Genomic DNA, 27,080 nt, shown 5'->3' on the forward strand with positions numbered 1-27,080 from the left:
TCAGAAAAGGTGAGGCTTTGCTCTTCTTTTGGTTCTTCAAGAACTGTGAACTTGTCAGGGATTCTTCCTTGTGGTGTTCAAACTTTATACCTTCGGTTCGTGATTCCATTGTAATAATTGGGTCAAGGTCTGTTACTTATACTTTTGGTTCGCGTTTCACTTATAAACGTTGGGTCAGGGTTCTATAAAAAATCTGTATTTTAGCTTTCTTGGACAATTATTCCAACACTGTTTGTTGGGTCTCAAAGCGTGTCGATTGAGGTTCACATCAATGTCTATTCTACGTATGCCTAGATCGGTTAGATTGAGACTTGAGCAAATCCAAAGGGTTTTCCTTTGGGGTGAGGGGGCTTTGAAGCGAAAGACTCACCTCATTGAGTGGGTGGTTGTATGCTTAGAGAAAAGTAAGGGTGGTTTGGGCGTTAGATGCTTTTCTATAGTTAATAGAGCCCTTTTGGGTGAATGAAGTTGTCGTTTCATGGTAGAAAGGCAAGCTCTTTGGAAACAAGTCATTAGTAGGAAGTATGGAGTGGAAGAAGGGGGGTGGTATACCGGTGAAGGAAGAGAGGGTTTTGGAGTGGGGTTGTGGAAGGAGATTAGGAAGGAAGGTTCTTTATTGAGCAACAACATTGTGTATTCCGTGGGTAATGCTAGAAGAGTTAGATTTTGGAAGGATTCTTGGTGTGGTGATAAGGCTTTATACTACGCTTTCTCCTCTTTGTTTGCTTTGGCGGTTTCAAAAGAGGAGTGGGTGGCGAAGGTTTGGGACCCTTCAATTGAGAGGGGGGGGGGGGGGGGGAGTTGGAGTTCTCACTTTTCTAGAGCTTTCAATGATTGGGTGGTATTCTTGGTGGAACGGTTGCTCATGACAATTCAAGGGAAGGTTAACGCAGAATTGGAGGATAGGGTGGTTTGGAAAAAGACAAAAAGTGGGATTTTCACAGTTAAGTCTCTTAACAGTGCAATAGAGCCAGGAAATACAATCTGGTTTCCAAGGAACATCATTTGGTGTCCTTATGTTCCTCCCAAAGTGGGTTTTTTTGATTGGGAAGCCTCGTGGGGGAAAGTTTTAACATTGGATCAGCTTAAGAGGAGGGGCTGGACCCTAGCTAATAGATGTTTCTTTTGTCCAGTTGAAGATCAATCTACTAATCACATCTTAATCCACTACACGAAGACTAGGGTTTTGTGGAAGTTATTATTTGCTCTCTTTGGGGTGACTTGGGTTCTCCCTTGCTTGGTAAGGAAGACTCTCCTTGGATGGTACGGGTCCTTTGTTGGCAAGAAGCGCAAAAAAAGCTTGGAAGCTGGCTCCTTTATGCCTTTTTTGGGCGGTGTGGAAGGATATGAATTTTAGCCATGAAAATGCAAGAACTAGAACAAATAAAACTGATTTATAGAATGAGCTTTACAGTCATAAAGAGCTCCAACTAGATGGAAAAAAGGAAAAAGATTTTTTTTTTTTTCAAAGGAGACAAATGTTTGCACCACCACCATTTAAAGCTCCACCTTGGATCCTGTCAGAGCTCCAAATTAAATTAGGAAATGTTAGGCACCCTATGAAAGTGAAGTGCTACTCCCATACTTTCCTTGTATCAAGATTAATTTTGGTGGCCCTATGTGCAAAAGAAGGAAACATCAGCGGTTAGCATTACTCAGGAGTCAGGATCATCAAGGGGAAACCTTTATTTCCCTGACTACTTATAGGGCCTCAGAGAAGGACCTGCCAGAGCAATCAAAATGCAGCATAAGCAAATCGATTTGGAAGGTGAAATTCCTAATTTGTCATTAAGGTCTAAGCAGGTGAACACTTGATTTCATTGAGCATATGGCCTCTAGGCCAGGAAATACCAAATCAAGATCCTTATTGCTTTTCAATATATAAGGGCATATCACACTTACAGGCGGCAACAAGCCAGCTTCTTGGCTAGCTTTTGTAAGTGACGACACTTACCATGCTTGCAACTCCTTGGAAGACATAGAATTTAAATATTACATATAGAATGCCAAAACCGATCTAAATGAGTATGGGGTGACATGAACCTTCACATAAAGAAGAATCCATATATGATATTTTGTTGTTTTAAGAAAACAAAGATTTGTCAAATAAAATGGAAAAGAAAAAAAGGCACACATCAAATGATAGAAGCCAAAAATAATAAAATAAATAATAAGGAAGAAAATATTGTATGTTTCAAAAAGATAACAAGAAGACATAATAAAGTAGTTGTCAGATTTACCAGGACTACATCTGGGAGCATCAACGCCCATGGCTGCAAGTATTTCCTTTATTTCAGATTCAACTGATAGAAGGTTTGCTGCTGGACTAGGCCAGTCCTTTCCGTTCATTGGGACTAGTTTCCATATACCACGAGAAACTTCTGCAGAAAAGTAACTAATAATAACTACAAGAGAAGCAGGCAGAAAGTCAACGAGGTCCCTGAGACCTGCAAGCATTAAAGGGCCATAAGAGATATGCTGAACAATGAAAGGTTTAATTCTTATGGAATCCCTTAAAACTAATTTGTTTTCCAATATTGCATTGTAAATGTTAATTTGCTGATTTAGAACAAAAGATGTTGAAAAACTGAATGATGGGCTTAAGAACTATCCAGACAGCTGAAAAATATAAAGGAAAAAAATAGAAAATATGGGCACTGATAAACAAAGGCTATAAGATAACAAATTTTAACTAACCTGTTGTCAAGTCCCGTGATGAAAGTATTCCATGGGCACAAGCTGTTAAAATTGCCTCAAGCACCAAAGGGACAGCTTCCAACACCTCCCATGCAGGGAGCATAGGCCTTTGGTAAGCATCTTCTCCAGTACTGGCAGTGCTCCCACTTATGCTACTGCCTGATGGTGTTGAAGGATTACCTGATGAGGCCCCACTTTTAGTCATTTTCCAGTAAATCATATTTAAGATCTTATTAGCAACTTGATGAACCGGACTTCCATTACATAGGCCAGATAGAGTTGAGGCAATACAAGATCTGTTTTGACAATACCAGGCTCGCAATTTTGGATAAGAATCTATATAAACAGGTTTATCTGATGTTGATTCAATCCGGTTCAAACTGCTACTCGTTTCATCATGTGCAGCAGAATTATGTGAGGCAATACGGTTATTGCGCAATATCAAAAGATACTCCAGAGTAAGCTCACTACCAATTGCTCTTCCTCGTCCTGAGATACACTGCTCAAGGGGGGGTTTATAGAATTTCCACAGACGAAGAAGAAAGAGAAATGCAGATGAAAAAACCATGTAAATTGAGAGCTCATCGCCCATGCTTGATTTATGATTTGAGGTTGGTGTGACTGACCCAAAAGCCTCACAAAGCGGCATTAGAGCAGCTGCAACTTCAGGGACCTGCATGGAAAGACAGTTTGAATCCATCAAGATTCAAAAGCTTTAACTTCAGTGATTGAAAGTGAATACTGATAATATGCTTCAGTTAAGAAGTAATAAAGGCATCAAACTGGAAAGTGTATTTTATGCAGAGGCAGTGCCAAGACAGCTGATCACTGCTTTCTATAATGTCCTTTTGAATGAGTTGTGCCAATACATTGACTGCCTGATAAGGTTTCAAGGTTTTGGTAGGAAATATATTATGCAGATAAAAGTTTTATGGCACACTGACAATTTTCTTTTGGTGTTTGATGGGAAATATGGTAGGAGATTTTGAGGCACAATGTCTTCTTAGCAACCTTGCATATGATCTTGTAAGAGAGGAATAGGAGAACCTCCGTAGGGTGCGGATGCTTATTTTTGTGTTTCCGCACCTTTTTGTTTTTTGGTTGCTTGTATACATCATGTATACTTCTCTTTTTAATACAATTGCCTTTACCTATCAAAAAAAAAAGGAGGATATTGGGGGATCAATATTACTCTTGGAGCTATATGCGTTTCAGCTCCTCTATTGTTATCTATGAATAAAAAGTCTGTAACAGAAATTAGTTTGATATCCATGCATTGGAGACAGTGTATTCTATGTCTACTTGGAGAACTATGATCTAAAATGCTCTAGTCCTTTTGGTTGCATCAACCTTAACCTTGAAGGTCTCTTGGCAAATCAGATAGCTAGGATTGGGGGCACTTTTAGTGATCAAGCTGGTGCTTTGATGGACTTCTTCTAAGCTAACTGATCATAGTTGGGCCATTGAGGCTGAGATAGCAGCATTATTATTGCCTGGGCTGCACAGAGAGCACTCATGGATGTATGCTCATTGACCTTAGTGAACCCAAGACTCTCAAGGGAATATACTAAATGCCTTTTAGTTGGAGAGAAATATCCTCATATCAAGAAGCAGACATGTTTGCCAAGAGAGGAGCCTCTTCTCAGCAGGAGTTTGTTTGGAGCTTTTACCCCACATAGATTAGTAGTGGTTAGAGGGGTTTTGCTTTCCCTGATATTCTTCTTATAGGATCTCTTATCCTTCCTAATATTTCTCTCTTCTATGAATATCAATCTCTCTCTTGTTTCCTATTAAAGGGGGATAAAAAAAGGAAAAAGAAAAACTTATTCTCAGGCTTCTTTCCCATATCATTTTGCCAGTGGAATGAAAATAAAGCCAAAAACCAGAAAATAAAATAAAGATAAAAAGTGCAAAGCACCAACACCATATCATGTCAACAGTGGATCACTAGTAATAAACAACAATACTAGCTGCATATTGCATGATGCATGAACTCTGAAGAGTCTGAACTAAACCCATTCTCAGCAAGAGTAAAAAGAATTTATTTGTAAAAAAAAAAACACAACCAAAGGAATTCCCAAGGAGTATTTCACTTACCACACCATGAAAGGAAAGTATATGCACAGTATCAATAGAGGAAGCCTCAAAAAGAATGGCACTTAACATGGGCAGGTAATCAATTAAATGGCTCCTTGTTCCAGTAAAATTGGGAGGTATAGGAGGAGAGAGAAGCTTCACCATATAGTGTACCACATGTTCCTGCAAAGAATCAATTGTTTTGAGGAAAATATTAGTTCATTTGCATTTAGAAACAGATATAAATTCAACTTTCACATATTCAACATAAGTTGCAATGCCAAAAGTGGAAAGTTAAAAACTGAAATGTATATAGAGGTTGTTTTACATGGCTAAACCTATTTGCAACAGCAAGAATGGTATAACGGACTCTCAAGTTAATTATAATCATTTTTTGGGGACAGGGCAGGATGATTTTTGGCAAAAGAGAAGTAGAAGCTTTTTCCCTTTTTTGATAGGAAAACAAGAATATTATTAACAGTGCTAAACCAAAAAGGAGAAGCTAATGTGATTATTGTTTTTAACAAACACAACATTCAATTCTAAATTAAGTTAAGATGTCCTTTCATTAGATTAATAGACTAAACAGAATGTGCCTTTAGAACAAGGAAATTAGTTCTCATTTTCTGTTGCTCTTACTGAGAAGTATGAGAGAGCCAAACATCTTCCCTTCTTTTTTTTGAAACTCAAACAAAATCGTTTTTAGCTTCCCTTTTAATAACTTTCTGAGGTTCAGAAAGGTAACTACTCAATCTTGAGACTCCTGCAAACTGTAAGCATATCCATGACAATTTCACAGTTTTATGAAGGCTTCCATAAGGATCATCATTTACCCCTGTCCTGGTCATCAACAATTAATCAGATTTGAAAATTGTATTATATAAACAAGTGAGATTATTAAGCACATTTAACCCCCCCCCTCCCCCTTAAGAATAAGAGGACTGTACAAATAGTGGAATCTGTATATCTTCAATAAAGTAAATGGATGGGCTACCTGAATATTCCATCCACGTCTGAGAGATGCACCACATAGAATCTTTGCAGCCGCTGACTTCTCCTCTTCCGAACCATTTAGTGCAACATGATATAACTTCTCTAACTCCGCTAAACTTGAAAATATGAGAGCAATTCAGAATTTCAATCAAACAACAGATTAGATAGTACTGCAGTTAAACCAAGATATCTTTTTAAATACCTTGATGCAGGAATCGCAATAAGAGCATCAATTAGAGGGCCTGTCAAAGGAGCTCCTTCCATAAATGTTGACCAAGGAGATCCTTGAATTGGTGATGAATCTGACATTGAGATTACAGATGCAGACACATAGCCAGGCCAGAAATATGCTGATGTATCAATTAACTTTCTTGCAATGCAAGCTTCCACTATGAGGTGCCTCATGTTGCCACCTAAAATGTATAAACAATTAGGTGGAAACAAAAAGTAAGAAAGATAAAGCAACAGAAAGTTGTGCAAGTAAACCAGACACATTTCTATTTAATACTTGCATGAAGTATTAATTCTACGTAATAATAATTTGTAAGACCAAAGCTGAACTACACACTAGAAAAAGTTACCTGATTTCACAATGGTATTGCCATGACTGCCTCCGCCTAAACTGTCCTTACCATTCTTGGAATTAGAAATGAAGCCTGCTGCTTTTGCAGCTGCAAGATTTGCTGCATCAGCAATCGATGAGGGAGGGCATAAGAGTGCAGAAAAGTGTCCAAGGACTTGAAGAGAGGAAATCAGTCCATGTTTTCTTGAAGCATGACATTTCCTATCCATTTCATGTCCATATCCAATCTCTGTATATCCATATTCTCTACCTCCTTGAGAAGAAGAGTTATAAGAATTGACCTCATCCTCCAGAAGCTGAGTAATTGCCAAGGGGGCAATAGACAAAAGCATACAAAGACGGGACTCAAGATGTGGAATAGGTCCTTCCAAAGGATCACGCTCCTGCAAAAAAGCATGAAAGAGAGTGTAAAAATCAGTAAGTTTTTTCTTCCAAGAGAACCATTGCTAGTGTAGGCTTATCTCTACTCGCTGCACAAGCCGAAGGGCTGAAAGCCAGAGCGCTAGGAAGGTTTCTTGCCAGCTTGCCCGATTAAATCCTTGTAGCGTACGAATAGTTTCTGCATTGAAATTAGAAATAATAATTGCCTTGCAATACTCAACATATTATATTTCTTTAATTAAACTGTGAAAAATACCATAGAAAATTAAGCAGGTAAATGTCATGTGTGAGCTTTATAAGAGGATTCACCTCTAAGTATGACAATAGTTGATCTGACTGGAAGTTGTTTTACATCCATCACATTCTCCATATAAATATCAAATGGAACCCAACATGCAGACTGAACAGCTTCAAAATTGCAGCCAGAGACCAACTTATTTGACCCAATATCAATAAGCATTCCAATGAGCTGGCGCTTGTTCAACTGATACTCAAAATCCAGAACTCCTCGGATGTTTGCAGAAAGTCTTACCAAAAGTTGATTAGCGGACTTTAAAATTGATGATGCCAGTTTATGAGCTTCAAGAAACTGAATCCTTCGCAGGAGGCCATTGAAGCCTTCAGGCCTATTCCAATTGGAGAAATATAACATATATCATTTATGCAATAAAAACATATCTACATATAAAACAAAAGCCACACACAACCACAGCAATAAGACTGACAAGAAGAATTCACCTGACTAGTGAGGTAAAAGAGCCTCCACAGGAATGGATATCCCAAAATGAAAGCCACCAGCTCACATTGATTTTATAATTTCTATGATAATGCATCTCTAGATTACATCTTTTACTGAAGTATTACATACTCATAAAAACAATAACCCAATAGAATGGTGAAGGAAGTAACATGGAAACCAGAAAAGGAAACCAGCAATACGCAAAATGACATGCCTAAACCTAGTTGATTATAGTAAAAGAGTGGTACAAGGGTACTAGGAGAATTTTAGTTGCCTAAAAGGAAAGCAAAGAAAGCAATGATACTAGACAAAAATGTCTATGACATTGACAATCTATCTTATAAAATAGGGGTAAAAAAGGAAAGAAATATATAACAAGAATTTTAAGTTAAGGGAATTTGAGAATCGAACTATGTAAAATAGTGCAGAAAAGGCAAAGATACAAGTCTTAGAGAAATAAGAGATTAAGAAATGATGGAAGAATTTTTTTTATAGACTTTAATAAACAGCGCCCATGGAACTTATTTGTTGAACTCAAAGATTCTACAGGATTAGTCATCAAGGCCTTCCCAAGAATTATGATCATTGATGTTATAGAAGCATGGGAAAACATGATAACAGAGAAGATGCTCAATGGCATCTCTCAGGAGGCCAGGAAGAATATGGGCAATGATGGAATATATTGGTTGACTCATTGTTCATCAAAAAATTAAGGACGAAGAAATGCCCAATAACATAAGGAAATAAGCTATGGTGATATATATAAGAACAAACTTGATCCAGAGTTGCACAAACTCTTATAGTATCAGAACACTAGTCATACGATGAAGTTATTTTAAGAGATATTATGCAAAGGCCAAGATGCAAAATGAGGGCACAGAATAAGGAAGGATGGTTGACTACAGAGGTAATAGTTTTATTTTAGGAAAATGAAGGAAAGGTATAGAGAAGTGAGGACATACATCCATGTGGCACTAATCGAAGCAAGCATATTCAGGTTTCTAGACAGATAATAAAACCATTTGAGAGGAGAGAGGGAGAGGGAGGGAGGGGGGAGAAAGAGAGAGAAACAAGTATCAGTTAGATTTTATCAAGGACCATAGGATGGGGCAGAGAGTAGCATGAGAATAACAGTACGAAGAAGTTAATTTCCAATAAAAATAAGATTGTACCCACAATAATTTCAGAGGTCCTCTCACCCATTCTTAATTCCATAGTTACTCCCTCTAAGACTAATGTATGTCCATTCCAGCCCATGCCCAAAAGATTATGTAAATTTAAAATATGGCACCAAAAATGCTCAAATTTAATTTTCATGATATTAAATTTTCATATGCCATTTGGTTGCTTAAATATGACACTGAACAAAATTAAGCATCAATTAGTTTTTATTTTTGGGTTTGTCTGGTAATTCTTTTAACTCATTGAAGAATTTGGAAAATTAAATTGATTTTGATAGGAGTTAAAATTTACTTCAGCAACAAGTTGTCCATGTTGGCAAACTAATGCATAGAATAGAAATAAGGAATGGTAAATATTAATAGAAGGAAATGCTTAAAAGTTTCCGTTTTAATCTGGATCCAGTCATAAATAAAGATAGGATGATTGAAGAAGAGGATAAATAGCGAGCTGGAGAAGAAGTTAAGAAGTGCTTTGGACAATTGTAGTTAAGAAGTGATTTGGACAATTGTAGTTGAGAAGTTCTTTTGGACAATTGTGTGATTGCTGAATACCAATCAAGCTAATGGGAGAACTTTATAAATGAATGTAATGATGAAAATGGATGAGACAAGGAGATATCCAACCAAAAGTGACCATTTTCATCTGTTTTTTCATGTAGAGGATCATTTTTAAAGTGCAAAAGGGGCATAAACTTAGTTCACATGGGGGTGGCAGTGGCAGTGGCAGTGGCAGTGGCAGGCAAAGAAACAGAAGTGCCAGAAATGCAGGGGCAAAAACAGAAAAAGCACTCTACCCACAAAGAAGGGAAATTGAAAAGGAAGTACATATAAGATTGGAGCTAGATGCATGAAGTGACGAAGTGCTTGGACTTCTGTGCTTTTTCTTTTCTTTTTAAAGGGAAACAACAATTCATTGCATTAAAAAGCTAAGACAAAGGATGAGGAGTCCTTCCAAAAGTAGAAGCCTGAATCAAAGAAGAAAAGTATACCCATATGTTGAATGGCAAGACATAGTTTAATAACATGAACATACCTGAAATAAAGATGCTGATATGAGAGACTCATGAGTAGCAGAAGAGGTTGAATGACAAAGGGTAATTTAAGATGGCTCGCTCATGTAAAACTAAATGCACCAGTTAAGAAGAGTATCTTGGTTCAAGTTGAAATTGTTACAGTGACAAGGGGAGGAGTAAAAACGGCATGAGGTTCTTATGGCCTATGAGTATGACTTGATGGAGGAAATTATGTAGATAAAGATTAAACAACAAAATGTGACAACATAGCCGATTTCAGTTCTTTTAAGGATTTCTGGGATGGACCTGAGTATATACAAGCATTCGTGCCTAAAATGTTGACAATGAGTTCCCTAGCACAACTACAACAGGACAAGCCTATCAATGTCAAATGTATGATGTTAAAATCCCTAGTAAATGGATTATAGAATACAGAAGGGACAAAAAACAGCAGCACCTTATAGTTAGTAACAAGGATGTTATTTTGTATTCTTACTTAACTTTTCATGTAACATGCCTGCTGATATAAGATTTTGCATCTGCACTGACAATGGGAATATACAAGAGAGTGAAAATTTGCCACCAAAATCCTGATCCAAATCAGTTTACCATCTCTGCTACATTAAACAGCTATCTAAATTGCTTCCTAGAATCCTTCAACTGAAAGCATGATGAAAAAGAAAACATGTGTTTCTAGGTTTTTCAAAAAACAGGTGTTTCAAGGTTAAAAGGCTTTAGCATCCAAATCCAGTTATAAATCATGTGCTCAAACTTTATCTGTTCAAAGTGAGACATTTACCCAATTCATTTGCATTTCCTTCTGACAAAGTATCTAATGAGGGTGATCAAATGTTCCATGAGTATGGCTTAATGTGATGCAAAATATGGGTGATCTGCAGTGTTCTCCTATACCCAAGCAGATAAATATGAGTTATGATTCTTGGATTTATTATTGACAGATTGGGTTGCTTTTCTAATTTTACAAAAATTTTAAATCCAGACATCCAAAATTTGGTGAAACTCGTTGCAAAGCAAGAAAAGTTTGGTCTTCAACTTTCAGAGAATCTCCACAGGGCACAACCTAATGCTAAAGACAAGAAACAATATCAAAAAACAAGGTGATTAACATAAAATATAAAATAAATAAAACACCAAAGAAAGTATTCAGAAGCGAAACTACACTTAGCCTACCATAAAATTGACAAACATGCATAAACTCAAGAAACCTACAAGAAGTGATTCGTGCTGTCATTTTGCTTCTTCATAAGCAAACAAATGAAATCTCTACTGTGAATGTACAATATGGCATTTCTTTAATGCTGTATACCAAAAGAAAAAAGGACATGGCTTATTGTGCTAAAAAAACAAGTGAACCAAAAATATCCATCATGCATAGGATTCCACCTCCTCAGCCAATCCTACCGGTCATATTAGATGCAACAAATTATCTGAGCACAAGAGAAAATGAACTACCACTGGGATACTCAAGACTACTGACTACAAAAGCAAGAAGAACAATAAAATGGTTAAAAAATTTGAACCATCAGAAAAATTTAAGCAAAGTACTTGGTATCAACTAAAGCTTTGTTGAGTATTCGAGAAATGCGCCAATCCAATTCTAGAAATAAATAAATAAATAAGAAAGAAAAGAAAAAGAAAAAGAGGTTTACAGTAGGGGAAGAATTGAAGAAAAACAAGATGAGGAATGATGGTGCATACATGTTCAAGTGGACAAGGCGGAGCAGAACCTTAGCTTTTCTATTTTCCGTTAGTGTGCCTAATACCTCCATCGCCAAGAAAGAATTTGTTCTCCTCATTTGCTCACGATGTTCGCTTTGCTTGAAGTTTTTATTTCCTTTAGAGTCGATGTCCATATTCAGGTAGTCTCCACTTCTGGCAACTCCACTTGCTCTGTCCAGAAATGTCACTGGCAAGCCCCAATCATCCAAGGTGCTATCTAATAAGCCAACAACAATGCTGAAAAAGAACAAAACCATTGTATGTCCAAGCTCCAGTACATGAACCTGGTAAGTCTTGGAAAGCTGAAGGGCAGCATCAACTGATTTGATTATCCTGCAAACAGGAAAACATGAGTTCAGCGGTTTATTGATGTTGATTAGTTGTCTGTCTCTACATGCTATTTCATTACATTTCCAATAACTTCCTTATTTTTAGCAAGCCTTTGGAGCAAGGTTACAAAAACCGGATCAGTCCCCTTGGAATCAGAAATGAAAACTGCCACCTTTCTGTTAGAATTTCAACAGAAACAGGAAAACCCAGTAAAACCAAGCAAAGCGGGTGGGATGGATGAACTAGTTTCATGCAGGATTTTGAGACCCAGCTTCACTTGAAAACTTTTTAAGACCTAATAAATATGGATTTAAACTCAAAAGCAAGTCTAACATAAAACTAGATCTCCCTTGCAATCATATTCAATTTGACAATCATATTATATACTATTAAAACCAAATTATAATGGTTTCAGTTCAGAAACAATTTTTGCACCAAACCTCCTGCAAAATTATTAAATCCACGACTACAAAGAAGGAACTATTTATGAAAATTGGGACTTGCATACCCTCCAGGATCTATTAATTCAATACACTACAAATTGAATCGCAACCACCTACCATTTTGGGATGTTTCATCTATCTAGTGCTACAAAAGTCAAAGGCAAACACTCAAAGGTTGCAAGAATATTAGTGGTGAAGTCAAAAACAGATCAACCATATTCCAACAAATAAGTGTAGCTTGATCTTCCACAACATAACATTTCCTTACAAAAATATTTTACGAGTGCTTATAAAATGTCTTCTTTATACAAGAAATACCCACCCAAAGAGGAAAACAGTTACATGGATGGCAAATGTCAGCTACTGCTGTGTAAAAGAAAGCATAAAAACTTGAAAGTAAAAGTCAAGACATAAAGACACTTACCTCTCTTTGGAAGCATCTGGCTCCACCGGATCAAATGAGAAAGCATATCGACTTAAAAGTTCAAGATAGAGTCTATAAGCTTCTGGTTGAGACCACCGATGAGGTATAATCCTGTAAAAAGGACATGAGATCAGGGAAATAAGAATGTAAAAGAAATGGAAAGACAAGAAAATTTAACTTTTTTTTTTTTTTTTGGAAACACCACAAAGATATATTAATATAAAAAGAAGTACAAGAAGAAGGATGAGAAATCCTCCCACCAAAAACAACTAAAAAACAGGAAAATACACAAAAACAAAAGAACTCCCACTAAGGGCCAATCCCTATGGAGAACACACCGCTATCCAATCCAACTGAATCACATTAAGGGGAGTCCCCTTAAATGCCTTGGAACAGAAAGCCCAAAGGGAAGCAAGGAAAACAATAGAGTCCCAAAGGACCTCTGAATTCCTTGCTTTATCCTCGAAAATCCTTACGTTTCTTTCCCACCACACAACCCGAATTAGAGCTATGCTCGCAGCTTGCCACAAAACTACCCCTCTCTTAGAATTACCGAAGCCTTGAAATTTGATGGACATCATGTCATATATGCTCCTTGGGGAAACCCAATCCATCTTAGCTAACTGAAATAGTCTGTGCCACAACCCAATCGTCAAGGAACAATGAAGAAAAAGGTGATCTGCTGATTCCCCGTGCCTCATGCACAGGATACAAATATCAGGACTAAGGGCTTTGTAGGGTCTTCTCACTTGCAACATGTCATTAGTATTCACCTTCTTGTGTGCCACTAACCAGACAAAGGACTTCACTTTGAAAGGAACTTGAGACTTCCACACGAACTTTGAAGGAAAGTTCTGAGGGGATCCAGAAGATTGAGTAATGCTAGAAAAAAGGATTTGACTGAAAAAGCCCTGAAGAGGATAATGGCCATAATCTAGCATCTGGGACCGAAGGAGAGAGATACAAATCATCAAGAGAGCGCATGAGGCCTTCTAAGTCCTCAATCTCAGAATCTAACAGGTTACGGCGGAAATTCAAATTCCATAAGAAAGGCCGAGATGGACCGAGAACTGAAGAAATAGAAATGTTTTTATCCACGACTACTCTAAATAGTCTTGGATATTGGGTTCCAAAGGTTGGTCCCCCCGCCACAAATCTTCCAGAACCGAATTCTTTCCCCGTTTCCTACCACATACCGAGTAATCAAAGAAAACCCCTGAAGACTTGAGCAATAGCCTTCCAAGGACAGCGATGTGACCATCTGACTAGAGTGTTAGCATCCCAACCATTAGAGTGTGAACCATAAATGCTTAAAATGACCTGATGCCAAAGAGCTGAACCCTCTCTAGGATACCTCCATAACCATTTTCCTAGAAGAGCGAGATTCCTCCAAGAAATATTCCCCAAACCCAAACCCCCTATTGTCTTCGGTTTGCACACCACATCCCACCTCACTAAATGATCCCTTTTGCCTTCCCCAACCCCTGACCATAAAAAATCCCTTTGCAACCTCTCGATTTTTGCAGCCACTGAAGCGGGAATTTTGAATAAGGAAAGGAAGTATCTTGACAAATGGGTAAGACAAGATTGGATAAGAGTTATCTTCCCCCCGAAGGATAAGTAGGCCTTTTGTCACCCATCTAATCTACTTGAGATTCTCTCAATCACTGGATCCCAAAAGCCACACGCCTTAGGGTTCCCGCCCAAAGGGAGACCCAGATATAGAATAGGCCATCCAGACGCCTTACAATCAAGCATCTCAGCCAATCTTGAAAGATGAACCTGATCAAGATTGATGCCATAAATACTACTCTTATTAAGATTGACCTTGAGCCCAGAAATGTGCCCAAACACTAACAAAAGACTCTTCAGGGTCTGCAGCTCTTCCTCTCTTGAGTTAGAAAAGAATATGGTGTCATCAGCAAATTGCAAATGGGACACCCTAGTTCTATTCCTACCCACCCTGAAACCCTCCATCAAATTTCTTTCCTCAGCTCTCATAAGCATCCTACTCAGTACATCTGCGACTAAAGTAAACAAAAAAGGGGATAAAGGGTCGCCTTGTCTCAATCCTCTTGAAGCCTTAACCCACCCTTTAGCACTACCATTCACCAAGATTGCATAAGATACCGAAGATAAACATCCACTCATCCATTTCCTCCATCTAGGACTGAACCCCTTCTTTTCTAACACGTGATCCAAAAATCCCACTTCACGTGATCGTATACCTTTTCGAAGTCTATTTTGAATACGACACCTTCCTCCCTTGACCTTCTTCTCTCATCCACTATCTCATTCGCTATAAGAACCGCGTCCAATATTTGTCTCCCTTGAACAAAAGCGCCTTGAGTATAGTGGATGGTCTCATGTAAAACCCCTCTTAGCCGCCCTGAGAGCACTTTGGCTATTATCTTGTAGAGACTAGTGATCAAACTAATGGGTCTAAAGTCTGATATTCTCTTTGACAAACTCTTTTTGGGTATTAGAACAATGAAAGAGGCATTAGTGCTTTGATTGATAATTCCACTCCTATGAAATTCAGCGAACACTCTCACCAAATCCTCCTTAATCACATCCCAACACTCTTGGAATACGGCAATAGTAAAGCCATCAGGCCCCGGAGCCTTATCCCTATCCAACTAAAAAATGGCCTTATAAATCTCTTCTTCAGTGAAAGGGGAGTCTAACCTTAGCGCACTCTCTTCCGAAATAGGGGACCAATCTAATCCTTCAACACCCCAAGACTCTCCTATAGGATTTGTGTAAAGCTTTTCAAAGTAATGTAAGATCTCCTCTGTGATACTCTCGGCATTCTTCAGCACTAAGCCCCTCTCATCCTCCAACTCCTTGATGTATTTCCTATTCCGCCTGCCATTAGCCACTTTATGATAAAACTTAGAATTGCAATCCCCTTCCTTGACCCATTTCACTTTGGCTTTTTGTCTCCAATGAATTTCCTCCCTCAATATTAATTCCTCTAGCTCCCCTTTTCTTGAGGCTCTTTGGCTTAACAAATCAGGATTGAGACCCCCTTCCTGTTCAATGGCATCAAAGTTAGCTAAATCATTGAGAATACTTTTTTTCTTTTCTTTAAGCTCTCCAAAAGAAAACTTATTCCACTCCTTCAATTTAGCTTTAACATATTTAACTTTTTGAAAACCATCCTTTTCAAGTAAGAAAGTTTAAGACCCCATGTTTCCCAGCTAATTAAGTCCTGGTCAATGATCCCATGCTGGAACCAAAACAACGATGTTCATAGACAATATAGGGCACATGCTGCTGGAAATTTAAGATGGAGATAGAAGGAAATGCACAAACTATCAGTACTGCTGCTTAGATTTCATAAAACCTACGAAGATTTGCAATCAAAAAGTACAAAGCTATACTTAAGACAATAATGCCTCCCTCAGCAAGTCTGGACTGAGTGATGCCCAAGCAACTGTATACTTTCATTTTCAACTCAATAAAACACATTCAAGGAAGTCGATGATACACATAAAACAAAAATAAAAAAAGAAGAAGGAAGTGTGTAGAATGATCTTTTTAAATCCTAACTGTTAAATCCTTCAACCCCAAAAAGAGAGTTATTGTGCACCCCAAAAACATCTTGAAGCAATGCCTGGCCACCACTACCTAGCTTAATCCCAATTTAGGAGGTAGATGGTCTTGCTAATGAGGCAACAACAAGGGAATCACCTGAACTATGTTCGTATGTAACACAAATCCTAGAATGATATTAATCACTTCTTCAACAACCGAAGTTTTTGCACAATTGAAAAACCAGAAAAGCACTGTTGCTAGTCACTTACTTTGTCTATATTACATATATCATACTAGACCATGGAATAGGCTTAATTTCACCTATCATAAAGATCATCAACAATTTAATGAAATGAAACCCAATAATTTTTTCCAATCCAACCTTCTTTACAATACAGTTGTAATTTTCAGTATTACCGTGTCTATATTACATGGATCAAAGTGTCAAATTCATCTATTTCCCAAATCTTAGGAAAAAAGAACATCTCTAGATCATCTAATTTCCTTTTCCTCACATTCTATGTCACAGGCCAAATAGAACCATACAACTAAGCTAGGATGCTGAACATGAAGGTTCTTTTATTTGTTGGACATTCCCAATGGTTACCTATCATACCAAACTCAAACCCTAGTTATATCATATCCAATGAAGTGACCATGCAACATCTACCACAAACACAGCAATGTATATGAATTTCACTGATCACTTTCTGAAAATACACTGTCAGGCCATTCGTTTTGCCAATATTTACTTCTTCTCATGCCATGAACAAGCAATTCACATAGACCTATAATATTTCTACATTCTTATTGTCATTTCAGTTTTATGAGGAAGCAATTCATGATACCCAAATGCAAATACGAAGTGATTTTTTTCAAGATTTATATTTTCAAGGGAAGCAAAAGAAACCTGGAAGTGAGAGAGAAGGCCACAGGAGACGGCATGGTCCAAGAACTTCCATCTAGAGGGACTGTTTTGGGTGAAACACAGCTGAGACACCAAAACTTACCCTAACTCCACACTCAGCAACACTAGACCCACCAACTCCACACATTCCACCACCTCTGTCACCCATATCAGTGGAGGCCCCCTCCTCTCCTGGCATGATTTCAGAGCCTCCACCACTCTTTGATTGAACAAGGTTGGATAACTTGCCATTTCCAATCACCACCATGTCCAAACCCTCAATCTGTTAAGTGCTTTGTCTATGCTCTTTGCTATGGAAAGTGTGATTTATATTGATCATTTTCTTTTCTTTTCTGTTTTTCTTTTAGGTAGCTGATAGATTCTCTGTAGGTAAAACAGTTACTCAGGCCCAGTCTCTCTGGCATATGTAGTAACTGCCTGCTACTGTGTCCTTACTTGCCAGGTGGCCCTCAAATGGACTTCACTTACCTAATCACCAATGCTGTTTGCAAGTGGACCACTCTCCTTAACTATGAGTCATATGGATGTGACTGGAAACTAAAAATTTCATTCCAATTCAAAGCTGCTCTGTCCTCACCCAAAAACACAAAAAACTTCCAACCAAAGAAAATTTCCCATATTCAAGGAAGTTAATCATATACGTGTGAGTGTGTGCATGCTGAAGCAGAAGAGTCAGAACTATATAGAATGATGTTTTTTTTTTTTCAATTTTTCAATACACATAAGAAAGTTCTTGTGCACCCCAAAACCTCATGTAACTCTGCTTGGCCACCATTGCCTAGCTTAATATCAATGCAGGACGTAGATGGTCTGTCTAATGACAAAATCACAAGGAAATCACCTTGACTACATTCATATGTAACACAAACCACTTAGAACCCAAAAATTTTATACAACTCCAAATACCATACTTTGTCAATTATTGACAATCACATCATACTAGACCAAGGAATATGCTTAAATTTTACATATCATAAAAATCATGAACAATTTAATGAACTGCAACACAATCATTGTTTCCAACCTAAGCTTTCTTTTCTTTACCGTTTTCATCATCACCATGGTCTATCTTACATGAATCAATTAAAACTGTTGGATGCTAATGGTTTTCTAGGCATCATATCCATTTAATTCCCAAATCTTAGGACACAGGAAGACCCCTAGACAATCAAATTTCCCTTTCCTCAATTCTATCTTATAGACCAATTTACAGTACATAATAATTTTCCTTTCCTTCATTGCACATCCTTAATCGACTTGAATATGTATAAATTTGATCCTTTAGTCTCTGAAAATACACATGCCAGGCCATTCATTTTACCAACATTTACTTCTTCTCGTGCCATGAACAAGCAATTTAAATAGGCATATAGGAAGGAGCAATTCACAATACCAAAAATGCCAACATAAAGCAAATTTTTTTTTCCGGAATTATTACTCTCAAAAGAAGGAGAAAGAAACCTGGAAGTGAGAAGAGAGAGGACATGAAGGGGAGAGAGAAGGCGAGAGGAGAGGGCATGGTCCAAGAACTTCCACATAGAGGGACTGTTGTGGGCGAAGCAGAGCTGAGACACCAAAACTTGCCCTAACTCCACGCTGGGCAGCCCTAGGCCCGCCGAGTCCAGGCATTTGACCATCTCCGTCGCCCATATCAGCGGCGGCTCCCTCCTCTCCTGGCAGCGTTTCAGAGCCTCCTTCACTCTCTCCTCGAACAACGTTGCATTACTCGCCATTTCCATCTACCATCACCGGCCTGTGGCAAATACTACAATGCTGTTTTTGCTTTGGAAAGTGTGATGGATGATCTCAATCTCATTCATATGCAGCCGAGGTCAGTTGTTGAGCCTGGTCTGGTAGCTGCCTGCAACCTAGATTAGGTGGTCCTCACATGGAATTCATTTACCTAACAACCCAAATTCATCAATGCCGCCACAGAAAATGTTTGATTCCATTTTGTTCTTCAATTTCTGTTTTTTTTTTTTTTTTTTAAATCATATCTATTTTTACTTTCCATTTTGGATTTATCCGTTAAAAGTGCAGAAATAATGTCCTTTTTATTTTTTTTAATCTAACCATTTTCGACTTTTTACTTGAGAAATAACATATTTTTCACATTTCAAGTATGTAATTAAAAAATTTAGTTACTTAAAAAAAATAAGAATATTTTTGTCAAAATAAAACAAAAAAGAATTAAAAATTAAATTTTCAAATCTAGGTATTCAATGAACTTTTTAATCAGACAACTCTTCTATGTTCCACCTACTCAAAGTAACGAGTCAATGATTTCTAGAATAATTTTTAAAAGCAACTGTTGAGAGGGACTTGGGATATTCTCGTTGAATAAAAGTTTATTTGCAAATTAGAATATTTTAATGTTTTTAAATGCTTATTTAAAATAAATTTTATATAGTATTTTATTTTTAATTATTTTTTATATTTATCTTTTTATTTTAAAACAATCATTTTTAATTGTTTTAAGTTATTTTTATTTTTTTAATTATTTTTAAAAATATAATTATACAAATATAAAAAATGATTAAAAATAAAATAATATTATTCACCTCAAAATTTGTGTTAATGATACTTTTAGTCCATTTATTATTTAATAATTAATTTTTATTATTATTGCTTTCCTTTCTTTTCTCTCTCCTTTCTCTCTTCCCACTCACCCCACCTACTCCCTCATTCTCTCTCCTCCCATACCTCCCCCACCCTCAAGACCACCGACCCTCTCATTTCCTCCCATTTTTTTCTTTTCTATTTATTTTATTTTATTTTTTAAGTTTTTTTTTTCCTACCCACTTTTTCTTCATTTTCCCCCTCCATTTTTGCTTCATCTCTCCTCCCACACGCTTCACAACTCCACCCAACTTCTAGCTAGACCACCTCACCCACGACTTTCTATCCTTCTTCCCTTTTATCTCATCTTCTTCCTCTCATTCTCCATTTTTTATTTTATTATTATTATTATTTGCCCAAAAACCCATCAATCTCTCACCGTCACCGACAATACCACTAGCCAATCACCATCGGCGAACCACTACTGGTCGATGACTCCCTTTTCCTCTCTAGCATTCTTTTGTTTCCCTTTCTCTCACTTTCTCACCTCACCCATTTTATTTTACGTTATTTTTTCGTTCATTTCATTCTCATTATGTCATTCCCAACCATTTCCACGACCACTTCCCCATCTTTCCAAATTTTGAAATTGTATAAGTTTTTTTTCTTTTTTTCCTTTTGATTTTAATAGTAATTATTATTAAAATTAGGCTTGTGTATTTATCTTGATTTGTGGACCTTATGTTTGGGCTTTGAAATTTTGGATTGGGCTTGTGTATTGATCTTTGTTTATGAACCTTATGTTTGGGCGTTGAGATTTTGGTCTAGGCTGACATTTATCTTTGTTTGTGGGTCATATGTTTGGACTTTGAGATTTGAGTATGTATATTGGATATCTAGTTAGGTTTAATTAAATTTATTAGTTTTTTTTATTATATGTGGACTCTACATATTAAATCTGATTTGATTTCAGTTGTGGATTTGTGTTTGTGTATTAAATTAGCCTTGAAGTATGAAATATTAAATTTAGGTCCAATTGAATTTATTTTAATTTGTCATATTTTGAACTTTGGTGAATTAATATGAAATTTAGGCTATTTTTGTTTTTACATGGGTCTATTATACAATTATGTTGGCTAAGTACAAATTTATGACATATGGAGCATGAAATTTATGGGAGAAAGTGAGACTCGAAAAGTTATAAATAAAGCATTGAACTTATTATAAGTTTGTTTGGATACACATTTTATTTTTCACTATTATTTGATTTTATTTTTATTGTATATATTTACTAGTTATAAAAGTAAGTTTTCTTAATAAAAATCTAGAAAAGTGTTTTTAGGAAAATCTAGAAAATCGTTTTTAATAAAATTAAAAAAAAAATGTTTCTAATAATAATTGTTTCGAATATTGTTTTGTAAATAAAGTTGTTTCAAAAAATATTTTTTAATAAAATTGTCCAAAAAATATTTTTTAAATAAATTCTTTTTTATTAATTAAAATGGGACTAAAAGTAATTTTTAGAAATAGAGGATTTAATTTTTTTTCTTTTTAATTAAAAATTCTTTTGCAAATAAAGTCATATTTTTTTAATAATTTGTATAAGTTATTTTTCTTAAATGAAAATAAATCGAAATACTTTTTTAGTAAAAGTAAGTAAAAATAATTTTTTTGGTCAAATTGAAATTTTGTAATAAATTATTTTCATTTAATAAGTGTAAATAACTATTTTGAAAATTAAATATAAATGAAATTGACAAAATAAATTTATTCTTTTTTGCAAATAAATAAATTGAAATCATTAATTCAAAATCCTTTTTAATAAAATACTTTAAAATTAAAACCATTTTTTAATATATATTTTTCAACAAATAAAATTATTTTATTGAATAAAAACTTTTTTAATAAAAGACAAATTTAGGAAAAAAAAAACTAAAACCCAAAAATCATGATTTTAATAAATTTGATATATTATTTTCAATTTAAACTAAAAATGACCTTTTAAAAAATAATAATAATAAGTCTTTTTGTAAATAAAATTTGAAAGTCTTTTTTAAATAAAATAAATTAAAAAAATAGATAGAAGTCTGATTTTGGATAAGCTTATGGAACTTCTCTTCAAAAAGTCAAAAATTATTTCTTTCACTATCATCATCATTATTATTATAATTATTAATAAAATATATTTTTTTAGATAAATTTATATATACATTTTTTAATAAAGGACAATTTTCTTCCCAAGCAAGTAAAAATTCCTTATTTAAAGTTATAAAATTCTAAATAAATTTGTAGATAAATAAAATTGTAAGTAAAACTTTTTTGTAAATAAAATTGAATTGAGTTCTTTTTACGTACAATTGTGAAAATATAAATTTCTTTACTTAAACAAAATGCAAAATTTTAAAGTTCCTTTTTCATTTTAAAAATAAGAAAAAAAAAAATCAAATTAGAATGCTTTTGTAAATAAAATATGAAAAATTGGTTGAAATCTTTATTTTATTTGATTTATTATTTTATTTGATTTTTATAATCTTTATTATTATTATTATTATTATTATTATTATTTTTAAATAAAATCGTAAAAAGTCTTCTTTATTTAATTGAAATATTTTTCATAGGTAAAGTTATAAAAAATATTTTTTTTATAAATAACTTGCATTCAAATAAAAGTTGAAGTGAAATCCTGTTGTAAATAAATTTATAAAAATTTAATTTTTTTTTTTTACAAAGTTAAATAAAAACCATTTTCTTATAAATAAAATTGCTTTCAATAAATTCTTTTAATAAAATAAATGTAAATAACTTTTTCCAAAATTGAAAATAAATAAAGTTGAATCAAATCATTTTTATTTTTATTTTAAATAAATTGAAATTTTTTTTAATAAATAAATTAAAATCATCAACTCAAAATTGTTTTTTTTAATGTGAGTAAATTCTTTCAAATTTCTTAAAATTGTGTCATGACATTTGGATTAATAAAATTATTTTTTAATTAACTTAATAAATTGATTCATGTCTTTCTTTGTCCATTTATTTTGTTCATTCTTATAATTTAATTTTTTACCATGACTTGTATTTATTTATTTGTATGATTCATTTTCTCGGTATCTATGATTAATTAGTTAATTGTCACAATTCCTTCAATTCGTTTAGTAGAGACCGTAATATGGGCTTAGAGGGGTATTACAACTCATCACCGTACATTTCCAATAACTAACCTGATGCTCAAAACCAGACCCGATTTTTGCAGACATGTCTTTTCCAAATAAAGAGTCACACAAGGTTTTCTTTCTCATTTTGTTTTCCCTTTAAAAATAAAATAAAAATTAAGTGACGACTCAAAGTCTTTTCTAAAAATTATATTTTCACCAAATGAAAAAACGAGTCTCGATATTGGGTAGAGACGCACGTAAAAAATATGGATCTCCAACTATATATAAAAGTAATTATGATAAAATTATATATTATATTTATTATAAATATTATAAAATATGGTTATTAATATCCTCACATAAGAATAACTTATTTATTTTGTTAAAAATAGATAATAATAATAATAATTGAAAATTAATACTATTTTATTCAAATAAATTTTAAAATAGTAAAGTTTAATTTTTTAAAAAATAAGTGAGCCAAAACATTTAATGCTCAATTACAAACAAAGAATTATGAAAATTTTTGTTTAATTTGTAATTAATTAATGAGGTTTTTTTAATTCCAAATTATTTTTAAAGCACTAATAATGTTTAGTTTAATTTAGAATTTATTTACTTAGTGAGAAAATTTAGAAAATATAGATATGTATATAAGAAAAATAATGAAATCATTACCCGTAATGTACTGATTTTAGTTAGGGGTGCAGGTTGGATTAATGTTTAAGCATATTTTGACAGTCATTTTCTATATCCAAGTTGGGTCTAGGTTATGTTTTTTCAAAACTCAATTTAGGTTGGCCTTATGTCAAAGTTCTACCAAAAAGCGGGTCAAGCCTAGACCGCTACAGAGAGGTGACTTGGTTATGAAGGTCATCAGGGGATTGATTAGAGATCTCAGAGGGAAGTTCAGACTCAATTGGAGCGGACCTTATTTCATTAGGGAGTTGACCCTAGAGGGCATTGCATGATTGAGGAATCTAGATGGAAACCGATTCTCAGAGACAACTAATGTAAATCAGCTGAAGAAGTATTATGTTTGAGACCATGGTCGTAGGATGGGTGGCCATCATTTTGGTTAGTCATATACCTTGTTGTCCCTTTTTGACATACAGATCGTTGCTAACCCATTGAGCCTCACATGTGCATCAGAGTCTTTCTTTCTTATTACCTTGCTTACACTTTTACACAACAATAGGGGTCATTTAGTGTATGCATGCTTCATTCAGGAGTTTCATGAGCCTTAGGCCTACAGATGCATCTTTCTCTCATTATTTTTCCTAGCATCACACTACTACATTTCATCACATCTCATTGGTTGTGTTCTTCATCTCTTATTCTTTATTCTATATACTACTTGTTTTGCTTCATATTCTCTCCACCATGAGTGGTGATCATCCTCAGTTCATTACATGGAGGATAATCACATCATTTCCACTATCTATCCCACGGACACTGATTCAGAGATTTTTAGTTTGAGAATGTCATTTCGTCAAAGAGAGTTTTTATTACCTTAGCACTTGAGAGTGTGTCTATCCATTATTGATATCACATTTGGGGTTCATTTGTTTATGTTCAGGGTATGTGCATTTGTATATATGTTTAAAAAAAATTGAAAAAAAAATGAAATGAAAAAATAAAATAAAAAATAAGCACATGTGTGTATGTGCATAGTATTCTCCATCATTGAGTGTGTATATTAATATTTGAGGGTCATTTTATCGAGTATGTTTGTTGTTGAGAGTTTGTATGTGAGCTTTCTGAGATCCTATTTTCTTTGTATTCACTTTATCATATTTATTTGAGAGTGAGATGAGTGACCTTCTCCTAAGGACTCTTGGTCATTGTCATTTCCATCATTACATTATTGATGTGACTTCACTCCATGTTTGACTTGAGTTGGTCATCACTTTTCTTTGTACATTCATTGTTTCGCTATCATCCTTGTCATTGCTTGTGATTCATCCTATTCGCTTCACCCTTTTGTTCTTTTCTTACCGTAACCTATTCCAAGTTTGATATTTGTCTTGCATCATTCTTGCGTATCGCATTATCAGTTTGATTTGCTTCATCGTCTCATTATTGATATTATATTCACATTGGACACCCTCAGGTCCATGGCTTACAAGTTTTTCTATACATGAGGACATTTTTTATTTATTTTTATTTTTTATCATTGGTTATTTGGGTCTAGTTTCCCTTCATTTCTATTACCTTATCACCCTAGCCTACATTACATCCCGTGTCTTAAGACCACCCTGAGGTCATGGGATCAGATGTCATCTTTAATAGCCCCTACTTGGACAGGTGTTTGAGATTTGGTTGATATTTAGATATCATCATGCTTCTTCTTCTAGGAGATGCCTCTTTGACGTTTGGACTCGATTCAGTTGTAGATATGGATGACCAGGATTCCACATTTGATGATGGATGATTCAGCATTGTCTGGTTTTTCGATCTACCATACATTTGATGCCATATTGGGGCATATTTTCGTTTCGATTGAGATTTACAGATCTTCATGGAGTTTCATGCTTATCCTCACTTACGAGATACACGCCGACATGATGACCTATTTGTTATCTTATCATGATCTCCCAAGGGAGCCTTTCTTGAGCCATTCAGTCAGACCCACATTTTTCAGCATTTGGATGTCATCATGCTTTTTCTTCTAGGACACGCTTCTTTAATCTGTTGATCCGATTCAATTATGGACATGGATGGTTAGGATTACACACTTGGTGATGGATGATTTGGTGCCATCTGATTTTCTGACCTACCACACATTTGATGTCATATTGGGGCATATTTCCGTTTTGGTTGAGATTTGTAGATCTCCATTGATTTGCACGATCATTCCCATTTACGAGATACATGTCGAGTTAATGATCTATTTTTATTTTACAATGATTCCCCAGTGGAGTCTTTCTTGAGTCATTCAGTTAATCTTATACTTTCTAATACTGTCATGATTTTGTGATGGAGTTATCTCAGGTGCATAGACACTCCCAAATCATCATTTCAGTGGAGTACATGTCAGATCTCTTATACATCCCCATTGAGTTATTCTCGAGTTATCAGGACAGATCGAATGCCCTAGTTGTTATACTGGGGCATATTTCCCTCTTTTAGTTATGGAGATGATTGTTTTCTTACATACTTGTTACAGTCTTTATTACTCGAACGAGGGATATTTCTTCGCATTACTGGTCACAGTTTTAGTGATTTTGGCCGAGGTGAGCCTTCGGAGGAGCACGACCTTCTAGGTTTTGGCTGCCCAGTTATCCATGACTTTTTAGTAGATTTTTGTGTTGAGGTCGCAGTAGTTACCCTGATGGACTATTCTCTTAAGACTCCCTATTGGATCATTCATTTGAGATGACGATGGATTCCTCCAACAGAGCATTTTGAGTTAAAGACATTCGACTTATTGTGGCACTTCGTCAAGCCTCGGGATTTAGTCAGATGGGCTGTAAGGCCATATTTATAGTCGATTTGACCATTCCGACTCCCTAGCAGAGCATCTTTTGAGACTCAATGAGCTTCTTTCAAACCCTTCAAGTGGATTGAGAGTTGTGGCGACACGTTACATTAGGGCATATTTTCCCCCTCATCATTTCCTCATAGATTGGTGTTCAAAGCCGCCATATTTTCTCAATTACGACATTCAGAGTTGTCCTTCACAGTTTGGCATTCAGAGCCACTATTTCTTTTCTGTTTTGACGTTCAGAGTCAACATCTCTCTTCAGTTTGGGCGTTCAGAGCCACCATCTCCTTTCAGTTTGGGGTTCAGAGCCACCATCCTTTCTTAGTTGTGGCATTTAGACCTACCATCTCTTTATAGCTCGGCATTCAGAGCCGCCATATCTTCTCAGTTACGACATTCAAAGTCATTCTTCTCAATTTGACATTCAGGGATATTAGTTCTCAGTTTGGCATTTAGAGCCACCATCTCTTCTCAGTTTAGGGGTTCAGAGCCATCGTCTCTTTTCAATTTGGAGTTCAGAGTCACCATCTCTTTCTTAGTTATGGTGTTTAGAGCCATCATTGCTTCTCAATTACTACGTTGAGAGTCGTCTTTCTTAGTTTGACATTCAAAGATGTCAGTTCTCAATTATGGCGTTCAGACCCACAATCTCCTTGCAGCTCGATGTTCAGAGTCATCATCACTTCTCAGTTACGACGTTTAGAGTCATCTTTCTCAGTTTGACATTCAGAGATATCAGTTCTCAATTATGGCGTTCAGAACCTTCATCTTTTTCAGTTTGGCGTTCAAAGCCACCATATTTTCTCAGTTTAGC

The 27,080-nt window shown here is 35.4% G+C and overlaps 1 protein-coding gene across 2 annotated transcripts in view; it reads right to left on the reverse strand.

The window, feature by feature from the left end:
* LOC117920081 (mediator of RNA polymerase II transcription subunit 33A-like) overlaps positions 1 to 19,001 on the reverse strand; it is a 27,644-nt gene extending 8,643 nt beyond the window's left edge. The window contains exons 1-11 of one of the 2 annotated variants that reach the window (XM_034837433.1): positions 18,530 to 19,001; positions 12,601 to 12,711; positions 11,383 to 11,736; positions 7,040 to 7,356; positions 6,817 to 6,908; positions 6,348 to 6,732; positions 5,969 to 6,179; positions 5,768 to 5,882; positions 4,795 to 4,956; positions 2,698 to 3,370; positions 2,241 to 2,381 (exon numbers count right to left, since the gene is read on the reverse strand). In XM_034837433.1, the coding sequence (XP_034693324.1) occupies positions 2,241 to 2,381; positions 2,698 to 3,370; positions 4,795 to 4,956; positions 5,768 to 5,882; positions 5,969 to 6,179; positions 6,348 to 6,732; positions 6,817 to 6,908; positions 7,040 to 7,356; positions 11,383 to 11,736; positions 12,601 to 12,711; positions 18,530 to 18,807 (2,839 nt within the window). In that variant the 5' untranslated portion in view covers positions 18,808 to 19,001. Of the gene's footprint in view, positions 1 to 2,240; positions 2,448 to 2,697; positions 3,371 to 4,794; positions 4,957 to 5,767; positions 5,883 to 5,968; positions 6,180 to 6,347; positions 6,733 to 6,816; positions 6,909 to 7,039; positions 7,357 to 11,382; positions 11,737 to 12,600; positions 12,712 to 18,529 lie in introns of both variants that reach the window. The other variant, XM_034837432.1, reaches the window with a different exon arrangement.
* Between the last annotated feature and the right edge of the window lie 8,079 nt (positions 19,002 to 27,080).

The sequence above is a fragment of the Vitis riparia genome, chromosome 8 (genome assembly GCF_004353265.1).
Source record: "Vitis riparia cultivar Riparia Gloire de Montpellier isolate 1030 chromosome 8, EGFV_Vit.rip_1.0, whole genome shotgun sequence".
In the NCBI taxonomy this organism is placed as follows: domain Eukaryota; kingdom Viridiplantae; phylum Streptophyta; class Magnoliopsida; order Vitales; family Vitaceae; genus Vitis; species Vitis riparia.